This window comes from Falco cherrug, chromosome 6 (assembly GCF_023634085.1).
Source record: "Falco cherrug isolate bFalChe1 chromosome 6, bFalChe1.pri, whole genome shotgun sequence".
NCBI lineage: Eukaryota > Metazoa > Chordata > Aves > Falconiformes > Falconidae > Falco > Falco cherrug.
In genome coordinates, this window is record NC_073702.1 from 26816908 (window position 1) to 26836472 (window position 19565).

Consider the following 19565-nt stretch of genomic DNA (forward strand, 5'->3'; position numbering starts at 1 on the left):
GAGCTGCTCACCCCAGGTGCCGGCTGCGGGCAGCCAGCGGGGCTTCGCGGTGGCCCCGCCGGGCCGAGAAGCGGGGCTGTGGCGGGGTGGGGGGGTGAAGGAAGCCGCCAGCCGGCACCGGCGGCTCGGTGCCAAGTTTCCCTTCTGCGAGAACGGAAAGCGAAACCCAGCGCTTCTCCGCGCTCCGGCACGGCGCGGCGGGGCGGAGAGGGAGGGCGCCGCCGCACTCTTAAGTGCGGAGCGCCGGGCGCCTGGCTGCAGCTTGAGAGCCGAGCCAAGCCGAGCCGAGCCCAGCTCAGTCCAGCCGGACCGAGCCCAGCCAGGTCCAAGTGAACAGCAGCGCATCCCGCCGGGTGCAAGTGAACGGCAGCGCATCCTGCCGAGCGGAGCCGGGCCGAGTTCAGTCGGATCGACACCAGTCGAACCGAGCCCCGCGGGGTCCAACTGAACTGCAGCGCATCCCGTCGGGTGCAAGTGAACGGCGGCGCGTCTGAGCCGAGCCGAGCCGAGCCGAGCCGAGCCATGCATCTGAGCGTACTGGTCCGTCTGCCACTGGCGGTGGCGCGGACGGTGCTGGCGGCGCTGCGCGGGCGGCTGGGCGCGCTGTGCTGGAGCCTGGCGCCCCTCTCCCTGCCCCTGCCCCTGCCCGGCTGGCGGAGGGTCTCGGCCCCCAGCCCCACCGCCCCGCTGGGCTCCCGGCGGGAGCGGGAGCCGGAGTGGGACGACGCGTCCCCGACGCCCACCAGCGTCAACTACCACTTCACCCGGCAGTGCAACTACAAGTGCGGCTTCTGCTTCCACACGGCCAAGACCTCCTTCGTGCTGCCCCTGGAGGAGGCCAAGCGGGGGCTGGCGATGCTCAAGGAGGCGGGTGAGTCCCGGGGGGCCGCGGGATGCGCGGCGCCCGCCTCCCAGCGGGACCAAGGGGCGTCGAAATTGTCCCGGGTGTGTCCCCCTCTCCATAGCGCTGCCGTCGGGCACTGGCAGCCTGTGGAAGGGGCGGGCAGTGGGCAGGCAGAGGTTCACAGCGTCTTTCTCTGGTCCTTTTCTAGGAATGGAGAAAATAAATTTCTCGGGAGGAGAACCGTTTCTTCAGGACCGAGGCGAATTTGTAGGCGAACTGGTCCAGTTTTGCAAGCAGGACTTGAAGCTGCCGAGTGTCAGCATCGTTAGCAATGGCAGCCTGATTAGAGAACGGTGGTTCAAGAAGTACGGTAAGGAAAAACCACTGCGCACAGGAGCACTGGCAGGGCTCGGGAGCCTCCTTGGGGCAGCCTGACTGAAAGATGGGTTTTGGTGCAAGTGAGAGATGGTTTGTTAGCGCTTCAGTTACAGTAAACACAAACCAAACATAAATACCGGTGAAATATTGTTAATTATATATTGTAACCATAGGCAGTTTGTACTATTGCCTCTTTGGTGTAATAGTATAATAAAATAATAGCTCAGACTGTGTCCACAATTCTGGGGACACACAGACACACAAACAAGATGTTTTGGTGCTGCTGCTGTGGCTTTTGTGGTTCAAGTGATGACTCCGTAGAACTATATATTTACATGGCACTTCATGACAGATCACAAGGAAGTGAAAGTGGGCAGAGTCCTGACAGCTTTCTGTGAGAGAGTGAATATTAATCCATTTTTTAAACTTGTTTTCAGGTGAATATTTAGACATTTTAGCAATTTCATGTGATAGTTTTGATGAGGATGTCAATGTGTTAATCGGCCGTGGTCAAGGAAAAAAGAACCATGTGGAAAACCTGCATAAACTGAGACAGTGGTGCCGAGAGTATGCTGTTGCTTTCAAAATAAATTCAGTGATCAACAGATTTAATGTTGAGGAAGATATGAATGAGCAGATCAAGGCACTCAACCCTGTGCGCTGGAAGGTAAGAAATTGATGTATACCATAGGTTTACTTTTCAGAGAAAAGTAATAATGAAGTGAAGTCCTGGAGTTGTCTGAACCTCTAATGACCTCAGTCATATCTCCAGCTCCAGCTTGTGTTCATGTTAGCAGACTTCTTACCAGTGTTACATGGTGCTGAAGACAGTTCTGTCTCTTTCTGCACTTACATGGAGCCCAATACGTCAAGCATCTTCCTGGCTGTGATATTTACAGGAAACGAGCATTTCAGCATATGTAGATCTAGGGGTTTTATGATATTCAAAATAAGATGGAAGGTTTTTAACATCTGAAAATCTATCATGTAGAGAAAAGGAGGAAAACTTAGTGTACAATGATACATTACAATTAATATATTGCTAGCAATATAGAAGTGTACATTAGGCATTAGTGTTCTGCTATAGCGTATTAGTGATTAGCATGCATATATTATGATATTTTCTGCTAGAAGTTTATTAAATATGTTATCAGTTTGAAAATGGGTAGACATAATGTGACATAAATATGGGAGAACTTGTGGAATAATTTCTCACTAATTGCTTCATGGAAAGTGGTATACCCACATGATTTCCTGGGGAAAAAAAAAATCACTGTAAGTAAAATCTTGGTCTTACTGAAGGATTGTAAGGAAAATATGACACAAATTTTAATACTTTATCAAGCTTCCTGGCCTGCTTTCTTACTGGTGTTACAGAGCATGCTGATGGCAAAGGTGCCTTTTTTACCCTCAAAGCCTATGCTGAATGTATTTGAGGACTCAGCTTTTAGAAGGAGGCTGTTAAGTAGACAAACTGTTAAATTTTTTTTGTGGGGAGTCATCCCTATTTTTTTCTGTGACCATCCGAGGCTAGTTAAACTTACAGTCACCAGCTAGGTTAAAATCTTTAAGAATAAAAACTGACTTGATAATCTGCATGGTACATAGTACTTACTGGCATTTACAACAGCCATACTATTTGAGGTTCAATCAAAAGTTTATTTGAACTTTGATTATCTGTGCCCTTATTAAGACCAGGGCAGTTAAGAATTCTGTGGAAACCTGATCAATAACCATGACTGTATAATTACATTTAGAACTATGTAATGTTAATTTGCTAAAAATAAATCTGCACCATGCCCTTTGTGTAGTATTCACTTGCCACAATTTGTGTCAGTGTGGCTTCACTGACAGAAATTAAAGACATTGCTACTGAGACAGCTGAAAGTTTTTGTCATGATAACAGTCTCTTATCCTCAAGGCAAATGAAAACATAAATTCTTAACCAGGTGTCTTTTGTCTTCAGGTATTCCAGTGCTTGATAATTGAGGGGGAGAACAGTGGTGATGATGCCCTGAGACAAGCAGAGAAATTTGTTATCAGCGATGAAGACTTTGAACGATTCCTAGATCGCCACAAAGATGTCTCCTGTTTGGTACCTGAATCTAATCAGAAGGTAAAATTGAACTTGTCCTTTTAAAACCTTATTTTCAAATACAGTTGGAAAGATGGAAAGGAACTAGAAGCTTTCATGGCACTTAATACTTTTCCTATTAGTATTGGCTTAGAAAAGGTACAGTACAACTCTGTCAGCAACTGGGTTTTAATACTCTTTAAGGATTTTACTGGGCACAGAGTTGTTAATTAGAAGAGTAATAACTCATCAATCCCATTCCTGTGGAAACCAGTGGGAGTCCGCTCACAGCATCATGTGGGCTTCTGTTCAGTGACATGGATGTACAAAGTATCAGCACAGAAACAGGAGAAACTGGGATTTCCACAGCTGAATAGTGAACTCTAAAAATAATTAAGCCTTTCAGAATTTAATAGCTCTTCCCCACCAAGGCATAACATCTGAAAAGGTTGAATGTTAATGTAAACACACTTTATACTGTAAGCTTAGTTTCCTAATACAGATTCACTGTGATGTTACACTATGGCGGTGTCATCGACCTACATGAAGTAACACATCCCAGTCAGCATTATATTGGGTATTGAGAACAAGAAGTAGTATTCTTGCCGTGACACATCTTACTGGGTACTCCCTCCCACAGTAAAGTCACATTTTTAACATTGTCTGTCTGAACCTCTTTGAACTGCACGTTTGGGCTCTTTATTCACAAGGAGACTCCTTGTGCTACTGCAGAGCCCAGCAGTCAGCTTGGTGAGCTGCCATCCAGCTTATGTTAGCTGCAGTAAAGGACTTTAGTGTCAAAGGGTGGAGCTCAGGACATTTTGTAAGATGCCTGCAGACCCTATACATGGCATGAGGAGAGTTAGAAGACTCACTGTTGAGAAAGTTTATGAATTGAGTGAGGAGATGCTAGGCTGAACCAAGTTCAGGAATGCCTTAAATCTCTCATCTCGTGTTCCACAGATTAAGACTCTGCATTTACAGTTTATTCCTTAATGTACAGAGAGCTCAAGTGAGCAGACTGGGTTGCCTGTACTATGTAAGACACACACGTCTAGCATTTCAAACATTCAGTGGGAGACAGCTTTCATAAGAGAAGGTGTTTAGATGAGAACCTGTAACGGTTTCTGCATTTTTTCCATGTAATAAGTCCTACAAAAAAACCCCAGTAGGTTTCCCTCAGCAGGTTTGGTTCTAGAAGACACTTTCTGATTTCTGTTAAACCTGTGGGAAAGATGGACACCAAACTGATCAAACAGATTTCCCGTTCTGCACAGTAGCAAGCTCCAGCTACCCAAAGGATCGTGTAGGAGGTGCCTGGTTAGCTGAGCAAACTTGTCTTATTTCAACTGTTGGCCTATTTCTTGGTGCAGATCTGAGAACTTTTTGAGCTGGGAGAACACTTTTATTTGCTGAAATGATAATTAAACACACCAGCTTAAACAGTCTTGTAATTTGTTTGGAAAAATACATAATCATTCCAGTATACAAAATAGTGTACATTCTGCTAGTGTGGAAGTTAATAGAAGATTTGGATATTATTTAAAACACCTTTATCCAGCTGTGCACCCACATTTCAGTTAGACACTTGAGAACTCATATGCCAAGAATTACTGGCTTATTCATACACTAAGTCATGCTAGCAATCCTGTCATTTATTTCTGTGAATTTGATCTAAGCTCACTGAAACATCAGTAAGATATTACCTGTTTCAAAGATTTGGATCAGGCTTTAAAAAAAAATAGTTGATTTTTTTGTCCTTGATTTTTCACTATGGAATTTTGGTTTGTTTATTGATTTAGTTTTTTCTTTTGATCTATTACAGATGAGGGATTCATACCTCATTCTGGATGAATATGTAAGTCTTTGGTTGATATTTGGTATTTGTATGCTAATATATGTATGTATAAAATGTTGATAACAAATTAAATTTACTGTGCATTCTATAACATAATTTTACAATGTAGTACAAGGAAGAGATGCAATTTCTTCCCTTCAAACATACTGAGAACTTTTATGGTCTAAGAGGAAGTTGCCGTTAGGTTGCATGTATAATCACTGCATCACAAATATTAAAGTGCAGATGTGTATCTTTGCAGGACATCTTTGCTTTTTTTATTTAATTTAAAAATACAGAACTTGTCCTGAAAGTTAGGTTTCAAAGAGCTTACTTATCTTACATGTGACTGAAGAGCAAACATTTAATCCTCAGGAATTATGGCATGACTTTGTTCCTGCTAGGATGTGTCACTGTTTAACTGTGAGCTTCTGAGCCTTCTAAGGAATAGAGTGAAACTGTTCATGCACTTACATAGGTGTTTGTGGGATCGCAGTGCCATTTGTTTAACTCTATATGAAAATTAAGCTTTTACAAATTGACTTTCTAACATCTTAATCTACTGATATTCCAGATGCGTTTTCTGAACTGTAGAAATGGACGGAAAGAGCCTTCCAAGTCTATCCTAGATATTGGCGTAGAAGCAGCTATAAAATTCAGTGGATTTGATGAGAAGATGTTCCTAAAAAGAGGAGGAAAGTATGTGTGGAGTAAAGCAGACATGAAACTGGACTGGTAACTCAATATACTGAGTCAGGGCAGGTGCATTATGTAAAGAAAATGGGTCTGTATGTATGTATCTAAAGTTTTTGACTACACTTGGTGTATTATGCAAGCTGATGTTCAATATAACTCTATATGTGAATGTGTTAAATGGTTTTAGGATGAAGATTATGTTTTTGTCTATTTTTTGGTTGAACATTACTAAGTACCTTCAGAGTTTTCACGTAAATAGATCTCTGAAATCAACTTTCAACAATCAACCATTGTATGAAGGACTTAAGTGGGCAAAGCGTTAGTATAATGTCGAACAAGAAAGAGTTTTAAGATAATACATAAGTGTACATGCCAGAAAACAAATGGAAAACCACCCTAATCTCTAATTCATTATCAACAGCTGTAATTATGGGTAAATGTAAACTTACCAGGAAGGTATTGTGCCTCGTTCACATGGAAAGGTGGCTTGCAGTTCTTCACTAGATCACAAGACAACCAGATGACAGGCCTTTGGAAGCAGCCCTGGAGTTTTTTTGGGGTAACAGAGGGTCAGAATCTAGGAATCATTGTCTGTAATATTATATTTAAAAGGAAATCAAGATGAAAAAAATCAGCAATTTTCATTCTTTAGGACTTAATCCTAAAATCATCTGTTGTTCTTGTCCCTCTCCTCCATACGGACACGCAGTATTTGCAAAAATGTGGGATGTAATTTTCTGTGGAAACACATTTTTAGTCACAAAAGAATATTATAACATAAAAGTGCATTTTACCCAATGATGAGCAACTTCTTATTTGCTCTATGTAGCACTTATGTGCACTATGTAGCACACCTAATGGGTATCTTCTGTTGTATACTGACTGTGTTACTCGCATACTTTTTATTTTGCTAAGCCTTAGGATTACGAACAACAAAGTTCATATATCATGTAACCTTGTTTAAAGCTTGCTTGGCTCCAAATCATTCTTGCTTGCTGGTTATGAACATGCAGGTGAAACTAGCTGAGTTTTGTGATAGCAGTCTGATTGTAAGAGCTGGCAGCATCAACATAAAATAGGGAAAAGGTCAAAAACACCTGCCAAAGCCATAATCTAATATGCTGTCCTCAGTCTTGGTTTTCTGGCAATTGGTAGGGCTTTGTAATTGCAGTTTTCCAAATTTAACTAGTCTCCCCCCCACCCCACCCCCACCCCCCCCCGACAAAGCTCTGTATGAAAGGCACAGGGATAAGCACTGCACAGAGCAGAAGTGAGCTGGTGCTACTTACTTGTCCTGTCCATTGGACTCAATGCCTGGATTGTCTGACACATTTAAATGTTTGCAGCATTTGGAAGGCAGCATGCACTGAATGTTCCACGTAGAGAAAATTATGGCTCCTTTCACTTTTCTGATAATGCTAGTTGATTTTTTTTAGAGAGGTTTTAAAGAGAAATGTTTTGCATTTATCTAATGCACTTCAAAGTTGAAGGGGAAAGTGCTTAAGTAGGAGCCGCTGCTTCTGCATAAAGGAAGGTGCATCTCTGAATACACTGCGAAAATGTTTCCATTTATGATTCCTTTTGTTTCCATTTCTACTATCCTAACTGTAAATATATTGTCTCAGTGGTGCTCTTTTGTCTCTTTGTATTTTGCATTTTGCAATCACAACACTTCCTAGACTGTAACATTTCAGGTCTTTCTTTTTCTTGTATTACTACTAAGTGACATTTAGAATGTGGCCCACACACATTAACCCCACAGTCTTTTGGCAGCTGTTTCGCTGACCTCAGTTGGAGTTTTGCCTGAGTAGCAACTATGGGCAGTGCAAATTTATGTAACTGGGGCTTGACTTCCTCTGCATTCCCATTGCTCAGATGTTAAATCCAACCTCTTCCTTAGCATCCCCACTGCATGGTAGAAAAGAAGCATTTTCCTTTGCTGCTGGCTCAGTCCCAGCATGGGGAAAGATTTAGTGCGTCAGTGTAATGGTAAATCTACCAGCTTGCTGCTTCTGCAGAAAATGCCAGCTGTATCACAGCAGACAGATGCGAGGTACACAAACTCCCATTCAGATTCAGAAATCCTGCCATTCTTTGCTTTGCATTTTGCTCTGTAAATGGCTATTCTTTTGCTGCATGAGACCCTCTGTGCCTATGGAGGAAGCTGTAGGATAAACAAACTGGAGCTGAAAATGTGAAAATCGAGTCAATAATGCAAAGACATTGAAGATGGCTTATATCAAAAAAATCTAAGTTCTTATCTTCATAAAATCTTGAGGATTTCACATTGCCTCTTGATCCCATAAGTAATTAAGAAAAAGTTTCTGCTCTGTGTGGTACTCTTTTTCCAAAGGAAATGCCAGTCCATGTGTGTTGGAAATAAGAATTGGACATAACACAGTTTGACGGACAGTCATTGGTATTTTTATACGCAAAATTCATTGTTGTGTAAAGTCTCAAAAAAATTTTTTTTTGCCTACAGATTGATTAGCCTAGTTTATTTTATTTAATCTATAAACACAGTTCACATGGTACCAAAAAGGGACTTTAGGCATTTATTCTGTAGTTGGGCCTAACCTGCAGCATGGGACTTGAAAAATAATAATGAATTCAACAGAGTTATTCCCAGGCTTAGAGATTACATGTACATCGTGACCCTGAATACTCAGGATTTAAGTCCCGTAAACACAGATATGCTTAATTGTATTTTCCTGTGTAATTTCACAGTACTGCAGCTAAGCACTTGCTAAAGATGCTGAACTGGGAGAGAACTTCCACTGCAGTTTACTAGCATCATGCAGCTGTTTGTATCAGTAAAATTTGTAGAGAATGAGCATTTGCAAGAATGACCTCAGTTAAAATTATGAATATGCCTTGGATAATGAGTAAAACTGTCACTTAAGATGCTATTTAAGATGTCCTCTTTTTCAGTGTAAAGACTGATAATATCTTTGAATGTTAAAAACGATGAGTTTTTAAATGATGCTCTGACATAATTAGTGCTAAATATTTCACAAGGATGTTGCACATTTCAATAAATGTTTCTATTTTCTTAATTTGCCTGTACTTTTTTTTTTTTTAAAATATAACCCAGGTCCATACTAGCAGAATTTGTGACTGCATTCACAAGTCACATGCAAGTTGATGTGTGTCTGCATTCACAGGAGAGCTGTAATTCTGGATGCAGGCTGTGTTCAGCGCAGGGGGCTGCTTGCACGGTGCCAAGGGCAGCATCTAGCCCCAAACGGAGAACAATAGCGCTGATTCTCCTTGCCATGAGAAGGATTTATTGCAAGCTTGAGTGGACTGGGCTGTGCGGGGAGAAGACAGTTAAAATAGCTTCTGCTCTTCAGATGACAGCCATTACGAGAGACACAGCTATCCATAAATATGTAAGGAGAAAAAAAAAAAAAAAAGATTATCTGCTGTGTATGGTAAAGAAAGATTGAACGGCTAGGCAACTTAGAGGAGCAGAGACAAGAGGCGGCTTAAGCTCATCTCCCGTGTTGGGGCTGCAGCATCAACTCTTGCACTAGGCAGCCTGAAATTGAGCTTTTCACAGAAATTCGTTGTGTGTGATGTGAGACTTCGCTCCCCCCCTCCCCCCTCGTGTTTGCCAGCTTTTTCTCTACGCGTTGCGGCGGAGCGGGGGTGCCTGGAGCAGCGCGGCAGCAGGATGCTGTGCGGAGCCCGCGGGGGCTGCGGCTGGGCCGGGGGCGCAAGGTGCCTGCAGGGAATGGGCCCGGCAGCCCCGGGCACCCCCCGGCTCGGGGATTTTTCTTTTGTGTCTCCGCGCGTTACAGAAGGAAGCCGGTCCATGCTCCGCGCATCGACCCCGCAACACGGAAGCAGCTGCTTTTGCTAAACAGCCCTTGCAAAACAGCCATGTCCGCCGCTTCCTTGCATTCCCCTTCCTCGTTTCCTTGCAACAAGGCAAACCCTTCGGCTTTCCCTTGTAACACCGAGCCCCATTGCTTCTCTCCTGCCGCTGGGCGACCTGCTGGCCCGCGGGCCGCCGCGCCAACCTGAGATGCGATTCCTTAAATTAAAAAAAAAAAAAAAAAAAGGAAAAACGGCGGCGCGGCGCGGCACGGCACGGCACGGCACGGCACGGCACGGCACGGCACGGCACGGCCCGCCCAGGGAGGCCGCGCCGCTGCTCGGACCGGCGCGGGGAACGCCCGGCGCTGCCAAGCGGGAAACCCCGGGATCCCCGCGCCCGCCGGGCCGGGAGGCGCCTCCCGCGGCCGCCAGGGGGCGCCGCTGTGCCTGGCGCGGCGGAGCGGGGCGGCCGCTTCAAAGCGGGCGGCGGCAGCGCAGCGGTTAATGGCGCCCGCCTGGCTGTGGGCGCGCCCGCCCCCGCCCGCCCTCACCCCGCCCGCCTCCGCTCCCGCCGGAGAAAAGCCCGGGCGCCGCGCCCGCCGCGCACACTCCGGCTCCGCGGCTGACGGCGCCGCGGGGGGTGGAGACCATGCCCGGGGCGGCGGCGCCCTGCCGCAGCTCCGTGGGATAGCGCGGGGCGCCGCGCACCTTCCGCGGGCCGCCCCATGCCGGCAGAGGCTGGAGCGGCAGGGTAAGGCGTGCCGGGCGCGGGGGGTGTGCGGGAGCGCGGGGGTGTCCGCGCTCCCCGGTGGGGCGGCGGGGGGCGGGGCCGCGCCGGCACCCGAGTCCCCTTACGTAAAGGGCTGCGGGCGCTCGCGGCGGGCTGCGCGGCTCCCGCGGGGCGCGCTGAGGGCGGGGGCGTCCCTGCGCCCGGGGGCTGCCGGCTGCCCGCGGGGCGGGGGCGCTCGGTCGCGGAGCGGGGCCGGGGCTGCCCGAGGGGCTCGGGCGCTGCCGCCGGCCCGTGTTGGCGGGCACGTAACGCACCGGGCGCCGAGGTTCGCGTGCCTCTCGCCCGGCGGCTCCATAATGGGCTGAAGCTTCGCGGGGCCGGGCAGCGCCGGGGGGTGGCGGTGCCTGATGGAGGGGCGCGCACCGCCGCCCGCAGCCCGGGCTGCAGGTGAGCCGTGCAGCTGGGGTGGAAGCGCTGCTGTGGGCTGCAGGCGCGGAACAAGCAGGAGTAGATTGCTCTTTCTTGATGCATGTATGGTTTGTTTTGTCGGTGTGTGTCTTCCCCCCCTCCCCCCCAGCTGTACAGATGCTACCATTGACTTGGAGGTGTTGGAAGAAACCGTGTGTATGACGATCGGTTCCCCCATGCCCCCCCTCCCCGGATCCCTAGTGACCCTTTAAATTGCAGAATCCAACGCTGTATGGCTTGGATTTTATTGCTTCTAAAAACCTAGGAGTGTCAGCGGGGCAGGACACTTGAAGAAGAAGCAATCTGCCTGAATTTCTATTGTTTTCTTAGAAATACTGTCATTTCTGTCCTGGAACATAGTATTCTGTGTTCTACAACAAGAATGAATGATGACTTATAAATAGATCCGTTTGTTTATATTGCTCCCCGTGTAGCCAAACGGCTGTTTACATTGTGAGATGGATGGCTTCGCTTCGCGTTGGCTTATCAGCGCTGACCCAGGAGTGGGCACAGCTGAAGTTGTGGCATTCTTGGGCAGAGTGCTTCGGGGAGGTGGCACCAGGATTGGTGCCTGATTGATGGCCCTGCTGTTTGCTTGTATGTCTGCTTCCCATGTAGGTGTGAGGTGAAGGGGTGGGAGAAGGTTGTGTGGGGATGCAGTGTGCTGAGCAGCAGGTTTGTGCCTTCAAAGAAACTGCTTTGTTTATGCTTAGATGGGACTTACAGTGTGGAAGGTTCTGAGTGACCTGTCTCCTGGTAATGTTAGGGTGTCAGTCAGACTGACTTGGCTTTAAGTTTACGAAGTATCCAACAGAAGCCAGATCAAGTGAGGAAAGAGCAGTGGTGGGAAAAGCTTTGCTTTTGCTTAGGACCTACTTGAAAAAGACCGTATTTCTCCCCCTGCCCCTCTCCCCACCTCCTCCCCGGATGAATTCTTTTACCCTTTTCCTGGCCATCATGTCTCATTATCCTCTTGTGCAATCTGTATATTGTTCATGAGGGGGAGAAACCATCTGTGACTGAAATAAGAGTACAATAACGGAAGTTTTGGCCTGATATAACTGCTTGGAATGAGCCATCCTTTAGATAAAACAAAAGGTTGATTTCCCCTCCTTTCTAAATCACCCTGATTCCCATTCTAGCAGCTGCTAATCAAATCATGTGTTTGTCTTTGCAAGCAGTTACTGCAGGCTTTTGCCCTTGAAGCACAGTATTATAACTTACCTTCACTTACAGTCTGGATTTTGCATATTTCAGTATTTTTAGGCAATAGTATTTCTTTGAAAAAAAAAAAAAAAAAGACTATATATTTACTTAACTGCTTTTGTTTCTATCTAACGTGTTTGGTTTTATTCCAGTACTGCATTCCAAGTCTTTGTCACATCTTCTGTGGTTTTTTTTTTATAACTTGTGACAACTTTCAGTTAAGCCAGAGGACAAGGCTGCTGTCCTAACTATGAGTTCTGGCTGCAGTGCCGTCCTGGGGGTATGAATGGCTTCAGTATATCTGCTGCATTTCAAAGAATGCTCTCATAGGCTGGCAGAAAACTGTTGTTTGCCCTCTCAGTTGTTTGCTGATTCAGGGGAAAAATAACTCTGATGATCCCACAGCTTGATCTGTGCACGTAGACTCTTTCTCTCCTGGAGACCTGATGTAGCAGGGGAGACGGAACCTGTTATATTTGTCACTGTTTCCTGTGGAGTAGTATTAATAGTTAGGCAGTTGACTTAGTAGTCTATGGTTTGATTAGGAGACTTGCTTTTAACTGTGTTCTTTTCTGTATCTTGAGTTACAAAAAGGAAATGGAAAACAATTACAAACCAACCCACCACTCAGTTTGAATGGTTTAGCAATTCTGCTGTCTAACTTAGGCTGTGGTCAGCTGTTCTTTTTATAAGATGGGATCCTTTTCTATTCTCCTTTGCAGAAATGAGCTCATAATACTCATCTTTCCCTGACCTTTTGAAGGAGATCAGACAAAAAGATCATAATGATAATTTCTATTTTTCACTTCTGATGGCTGGGAGGAGCTGTTGAAAATACACTTGCTCCTCTGGCTGCCTGATGCAAAGCAATGGAAATGATTTTTCTATTTCATAATCAGATCAGAAATGCTTACAGTTTTTCTGCATATGCAATCAGTGAATACTGGAGCTGGCAATGCTAGTACAAAATGGGTTTTCAAATAGCTTGAATTGTTTGCTGGTGGTGACACCCTAAGTGTCATTTCTCAAAAAGGCTGAAGAAAATGAGGAACAGAGAAAGTGAACTGATGTATCTGATACCTTTTCCCCTCACAGTAAATAAAACTATTTCGTCAGATGGTTCTAGCCTTGGCAAGCCAATGTTATTTCCTTCTTACAGCATCACTTTCATATTTTCATTCGAAGAAGAGCAAGTGGTAGATTGTTGCATTAAAATACTTTGCTGTTATCCTCTATGTACCACTATGATAGTTTAATAAAACTATATCCTATTTGTCCTGTATGGAAATGGCTTATAATTGAAGAAAGGGACTAAAGATTACTTAATATTTCCTTTTTGTACCATATGATATCCAAAGGATCATCTGAAATACTTGAGAGTGAAGATGGGCCTTCAAGGTTGTCTGGAAAATAACAGATTCTGACTTACCAGGTTCAAGCATTTTTATGTTTTGTTTTTTTTTTTTTTCTTCCACCACATATGTTCAACTTTGCTGTGATCACTACTTTGCTTGTGAGCAGCTAGCTAGGTTGCAAAGTTTTGGAGTTGTTGTATTTACTCTTGACTTTCACTTGGAAATGTTACTGACCGTTCTGTTTCTGGAGTACTGGGGTTAATTCCTGTTACCATAAAACTCCACTGGGACTGCAATCTGTGAAAGTTACCACTGTGGCTCTAGGAGAAAGTTCCAGCTGACCTGCCTTTGCCTCAGCTCCAGCTGCTAGGAAATGGGGCATACACAGTACAGAAATTGGGTAACACCTGACAACTGTTGTATGCATCCAGCCCTTGTGGAGAGCTCTTAGCTAGCTAGTGAGGAATATGAAGATGAATTTAGCAAAATAGATTAAGGCAACAATCCTTTATTGGCCCACCACAATCTGTTACGTGATCAGTTTCTTCCTATGTTTATTATTTCTGCTATTGCTTTTTACCAGATGGTCTGTTTCATGTTTTACTGCTGGTGAGGATCTGTAGAGAGGAAGCTGTGTGTGGACTTACTCATGTCACGGATATTAATTTCCTCTTATAGGTAGTTATATATGTGTGTATATATAATAAAGTTATATACTGTTACATATATAAAATATATTTTTACACTTGAATTTCCCTAAACAATGTCTGTCTGAGGGCAGATCTGGCAGAGTTGTTGACAGTGATCACATGCTGTCCCACCCACAGTGGTTTTCCTGAAGCACTTATTACAACTTCTGGTGTCTGTCTTTTTCTCACCACCTTGCCCTTGAGCATCCTCTTCAGATTTGGGTGTGCTGATAATGAAGCTCTCATTTTGTCAAGCAATGCAGATTAGGGATAGCCTCCTCCTGTTGCAGGTAGTTGGTATGCACAAAGGGTGGCAGACCTGTTGTTGTGCAGCCTGTTGCTGGTGCTTTATAATACTGCAGAAAGTGCATGATAAGAAAGGAAAGGCTCTTTGTTTTTTTGTTAAACATATCCTAATACTGTTCTTCATACATTATAATAGTGTTCTGCTTATGTGAATTCCCTTTTGTTAAAATAATTACTTTAACTTTTCTCTTTATCCTTTTGCTAGTTTTGTCATGTAATAGCAATTCTTTAGACACCCAGAAATTTTTAGGATTCTTGTAGTTGTTTGGTATAAAGATTGTTCCCTGAACAGAGCGTGTTACTTAGTAGGACACAAACTGAAACAGTTCAGTCTTATTTCTGTATTTCTCCTGTGTGTTTTTTTTGCATAAACATACCCTTTGTGACCCTTTCAATTAGCTGATTGCTTTTGCACACTGATATGTTGAATACATCTTTTGGTCTTCTGTTTGTGTCTTCGTGCTGATTTGATTAATGTTGTGCCATCATCTTCCTTCATGTATAATGCATTTCTTGTCATGCATTTGGAGGCTAGAGAAGAAAACACATACGCCTACTTTCTTTAGAATAACTGTGCATTACTTTGTATCTGTCTTGACTTTTGTGGCAAAAGTGCTGACCAAATGTACGTGTCGAGGATATGTTTTAAGATGTTGGATTTGTGGAGAGACAGTCCATGATTAAATGTCAAAAGAAGCTTTCAAATTTTTTTCGTGATGCTCTTTGTACTTCTGGTATTTGTTGACATCTTAGATTTTGAAAGGTTTGCAGATGACATTTCTCTCTACTTTTAAGTTGCTAGGTTGTGCTTGTCAGTTGCTGTTTCCTAGTTGTGTGTGTGTAGCTTTCTAACAGAGATGGAGTGACTATCACCAGGTTTCACTAGCTGAAGCTGAGAGAGGTAGGATAACCACAGTCACAGCTGCAGGATGCACATGGCAGCTCAGGTGAGCTGTTGGTGCTCATTGCATCTTGAGGTTTGGTCTCAGCTGACCCTCAGGACCATGACTTGGAGCCTGCTGGGCTCTGGCTTGCTCCTGAGACCAAGCTGGCGTTGTGGTCTTTGTGCCTCTGGTAACCTGCAGGTAAAACAGACCAGGCAACTCTTCCTATGAAGCACAGACAAGTGAAATCTGTAAAGGCTGTTTGTCAAGCACAACACAGCGGTCAGCTTCGAAGTTGCTACATGTGTTGATGCCAACCACTTCCTAAGGGTGCAGGGTGTGTTATCTCACATGCAGCTCTGATGGTAATCAGGTAAAAAGCCTTTTATGTTCATGGATTTTCATCCATTTGTACTCAGCTGCAGGGTGTAAGTTTATCTCAAGGTTCCAAGCTCGTTCATTTTTCTTGTGATGCGATGGTCCCTGGCCCTGGAAAGGTTATGATAGGAGCATGTGTGCTGTGCAGGGCTTGTGCTAAAGAGTGCTGCTGGCCCTGGCACCTGTCCATGCTGTTGTTGGCTTCTGTATGTCTGCTCAGTTGTGCCCTGCACTTTGGGTGCTCTGAGGGAGCTGTTACCCACAGTGCGAGTTCATCCTTAACTCTGCTTCAGTTTCTCACCTCTGCTGCTTGCCTGAGCAAGTGCTGCCGGAGCTTGGCTTGCATCCAGTTGCTGCCATCACTGGGCATCATCTGTGGTGGTGTTCAGAATGTGTAACCTCCCATATTTATCTCCTTTCTTCCACAATGTGATGTCCTGCTGGAGCAGCAGTGTTGGGCATGTACTTTGTGTGGATTTATGTCTGAAAATACATTCTCAAATGTTTTACCAGTGACTGTTTTTGAGGGTGAAATGTATAGTTCTTGCTTGTTTTAGTGTCCCCTTTGCATCTGCAAAGAGACGTTAGGCTGGTGATAACCCACTGCTCTTTCATCTTTTGTTCCAGGTTGACATATCCGTTGAAAAATCTCACTTCAGAGGGAGCAGCAATGTAGTTCTAGGTTCAGTTCAAGTTAGATATTTAGTTTAAAATAAAGTTATGTCAAATCAATAGACTACTCGTAAATCCAGTGATAGTCTCCGTAGCAAACTGTCAGCACTAAGTATTTTCACCAGTCATTTCATATTTCCATTAGCTCCTTAAACTGCTGAAGTTCACAGACTTGAATGAAATGCAATGTTTATGACTGTGTTCCCTGACTTTCAATTTAGATTACTGCTGCGAAGCTTTATTATCGTTACTGGTAAATGTGCTTTCAGGGGCTGCTCTTTCTTGGGAAGATCTGTTTTGCTTTCTCTTGTCTGAAAGGTCTGCATGGGTTTTCTGGGATTTCTTTACTTTGGTTTTGTTTTCCTCTCCTCTACAACTGTAGCGTACTGGTCTCCAGACCAACACAGGTCTGTCTTTGTTACTTTATAATGGGAATTGCTGCTTTTGGATGAGGTGATGCAAGATAGTTGCCAATATAAGGAAGAGTCAAACCATTGTGTCCCCTCGTTGTGCTAATAATAGCGATGTACCGTTTTCCTGGCAGGCAATGCTGCTGCTAGTGGCAGCTTCAGGAGGGATCACTGGAAGGACAGCAGGGTCATTCAGGATCTCTGCTTTTTCCTCTCACCTTGGTATCTTTTCTCATACAGCTTCATTTCTTACCCCTTGAGACTGAACTGTTCTTTTCATTGAAATAGCTATATTTCTTGCTATGGCATCAACTAATTCTGATCTTTAACTGTGGAAGATGGCAAAAAGGGTGCTATTTATGTCCCCCCCATCTTCTACCCCACCAAAAAACCTCCAACAAAACAGTTTTTGTGCCACACTGGACTGAGTGTGGCACAAATTACAACTTGGAGAGTGCCAGGGTAAAGCAATATGTGGGTGTCATATCAAAGTCACTTCAACCAACATAAAAATCCACTTGTCATCTCAGTACCAAGGGAGCTTTCATATGATTCCCTTAACATGGGTGACATGGGAATAGTCCAGCCCTAGTGGTTATGGAGGTTTTGAAGAATTCATAGTATCTGGAGTTTGATGTGAAAGGGAGGAAATTCTTGTTCTCAAAAAAAAAAAACCCAAACCCTCTAAAGCTTTACAGTCAAGGAAATTAAAGAGAAGTAGGCTTAAATGAAAGACAGTAGAAATTTGTCAGGTTATGGCAAGGTCTAGATCTTTACTGATTTAAAGATTTCTGATAAATGCTTTATGGACTTTGTGGGGTGTTTTTTCCTGTTTAATGTTTGCCAGTTATACTAAAAAGTTAATTGTAGGAGAGGGCCTGAATCAAGCAAAAAAAATAATCTTTAAGTGAAGTGCAACTTAGGGCTGCTGTTTCTGAAGCAATTGTCTGGCCTAACTGCCTGCATTACTGCAAGGCCCGTGTAAAAGTGCTACCGAGTCAAAATGGCCCGTTCCTTCTGGTAGCAGGCTGCTCCCCTGCCTTCCAGGAGGGGAAGGAGAAGACCAGCACATAGCAAGAAAGGCTGTGGGGTCAGTGCTTGTCTGATAAGAGAGCAACTTAAAGGACGTACTGAGAACTACGTGAAGCTGAGTGAACAGCCTGTCTCTAAGCAGGTATTTGTAGGTGGTGACTGGGAAGCAGAAGGTATCTGTACTCTTGAAAGTTGCTGAAAGGTTGCAAGAGGCTGGTGTCTGACCATCAGCAACAGGTCTTCCAAGACATGTCGGAAATGCTCTTTATAGAAGCTGTAGACCTGAGCTTAGGTGTTGCACGTTAGCCAAAGTCTTCATGTCTGTGGTCCAGATGTTCTAGTGCTTGAGTGGGAGAAAATCAGAGGTTCCTCAGCCAGATCCCTTCCAGACATTCATTCAGAGCTTTGATTGCTTCCATTCAGTGAAAATATGCAGAACTCTAGTACTTGAAAATGGTAAATGCTGTAAATTGATAATAAGAAAGAAATTGGAAGACATAAGGTGCTCATACCTAATAGGAACATTTTTGAATACATACATCAGATACAAGTACCTCGTGTTTTGAATGCATTTGTAAATGCTTAAGAGGGCTTCATGGTAGCAGTATCTTCTGTGATTGGTTCATTATATGCTTAGGGAGTCTAATTGCCAAATTGACTTTCTTTAATCGAGCTGGCACTTGCCATTTAAAACTAATATATACCTACAGTGATGGGAAGTCTGCAAGGGTCAGAAAAATTTCCTGATTTGCCCAAGAACTTTTTTCTGGATATTCTGTTGTATTTCTCTAAAACAACAGTTACTTTTCATAATAATAATAATACAAAAAACCTCCTCCGGTTTCATTTTTTTCGTCCTACTCAGCAGCCATTCAGTACGCTGAAACAAGGAAATGAGGATATTTTGAAACAGGGATACTTTGCATAAATTGCTTCCAAAAATACTTGCTGTTCTTGAATGTTGATGCTTCCTATGGATGTTAAAGTAATGTAATGGAACTGTCAAGGAAAATAAGATTTGAGTTCATCAGAAAACAATAACGTAAATACAGTGGTTTTCTTCTCAGTACAGTATGCTCTGGCAGATGTCATCTGTTCTGGGGAAGTACCATGTATGCAAAGCATGCAAGTGCAGAGCGTGGCTTCAGGGCAATCTGCCTCAAAACAAGAGCATTGGGCACATGATGGTACATCTTAAAAGTGTATGAACTCTTAGTGTGTAAAAACTTGGTGTGTCTGTAAATGAGTGAGCGGTACTGTATGACTAGGAAGATGTGAGCTATTTCAGAACTTTCTCAGAGGATTGTCTGGTGTTTGCCATGGAGGCAACTGGGCTGAATGGGGGCCATTGACGACTGTGGTGTTATGAATTACAGCATTGCATGCCACGCTATAAATGAGTACACAGAGAAGGGGCTGTGTATCCTGTATACAGAGCTGTACTCTCCTTCCTGACAAATCTCGTTTAGATCATTCCCATCTTTATGCACTCTCCCAGTGTTCTGCTGTGTGTGTAGTGGCATGGTTTTGAGGCTACATGGGAAACTTGGGGCAGAGAACTGAGGATAAATGGCATATCTAATTCCTTTTTCCATCAAAGAACCGTAGTTCTCTCTTAACTGATACAGTGCCTTTTGGTAAATGTGCTGATACAACACAAAATACAGGGGAAGAGCACTGACGGTCACAGTACAGCTCTAACCCGGCAGGTGCAGGGAAGAGTACCACAAAGTTCTGGGCATATAGGGAGTGTATGCTTTGGGATAAGGCCATTGCATCAGTTT

General features: G+C 44.2%; 2 protein-coding genes across 4 annotated transcripts in view; both read left to right on the forward strand.

Moving 5' to 3' along the window:
- The first annotated feature begins 261 nt into the window (after positions 1-261).
- Positions 262-8885, forward strand: RSAD2 (radical S-adenosyl methionine domain containing 2). The gene is made up of 6 exons (XM_005432253.4): positions 262-871; positions 1053-1214; positions 1660-1889; positions 3189-3338; positions 5122-5154; positions 5708-8885. Exons 1-6 carry the CDS (start codon positions 523-525, stop codon positions 5870-5872), a joined length of 1089 nt encoding a protein of 362 aa, XP_005432310.2. The 5' UTR covers positions 262-522; the 3' UTR covers positions 5873-8885.
- Positions 8886-10233: 1348 nt separating this feature from the next.
- Positions 10234-19565, forward strand: part of RNF144A (ring finger protein 144A) — a 67474-nt gene continuing 58142 nt past the window's right edge. For 2 of the 3 annotated variants that reach the window (XM_055713925.1, XM_055713926.1), the window contains exon 1: positions 10234-10402. The gene's annotated coding sequence lies outside the window, so the exon portion shown is untranslated. The remainder of the gene's footprint in view (positions 10403-19565) is intronic. The other variant, XM_055713923.1, reaches the window with a different exon arrangement.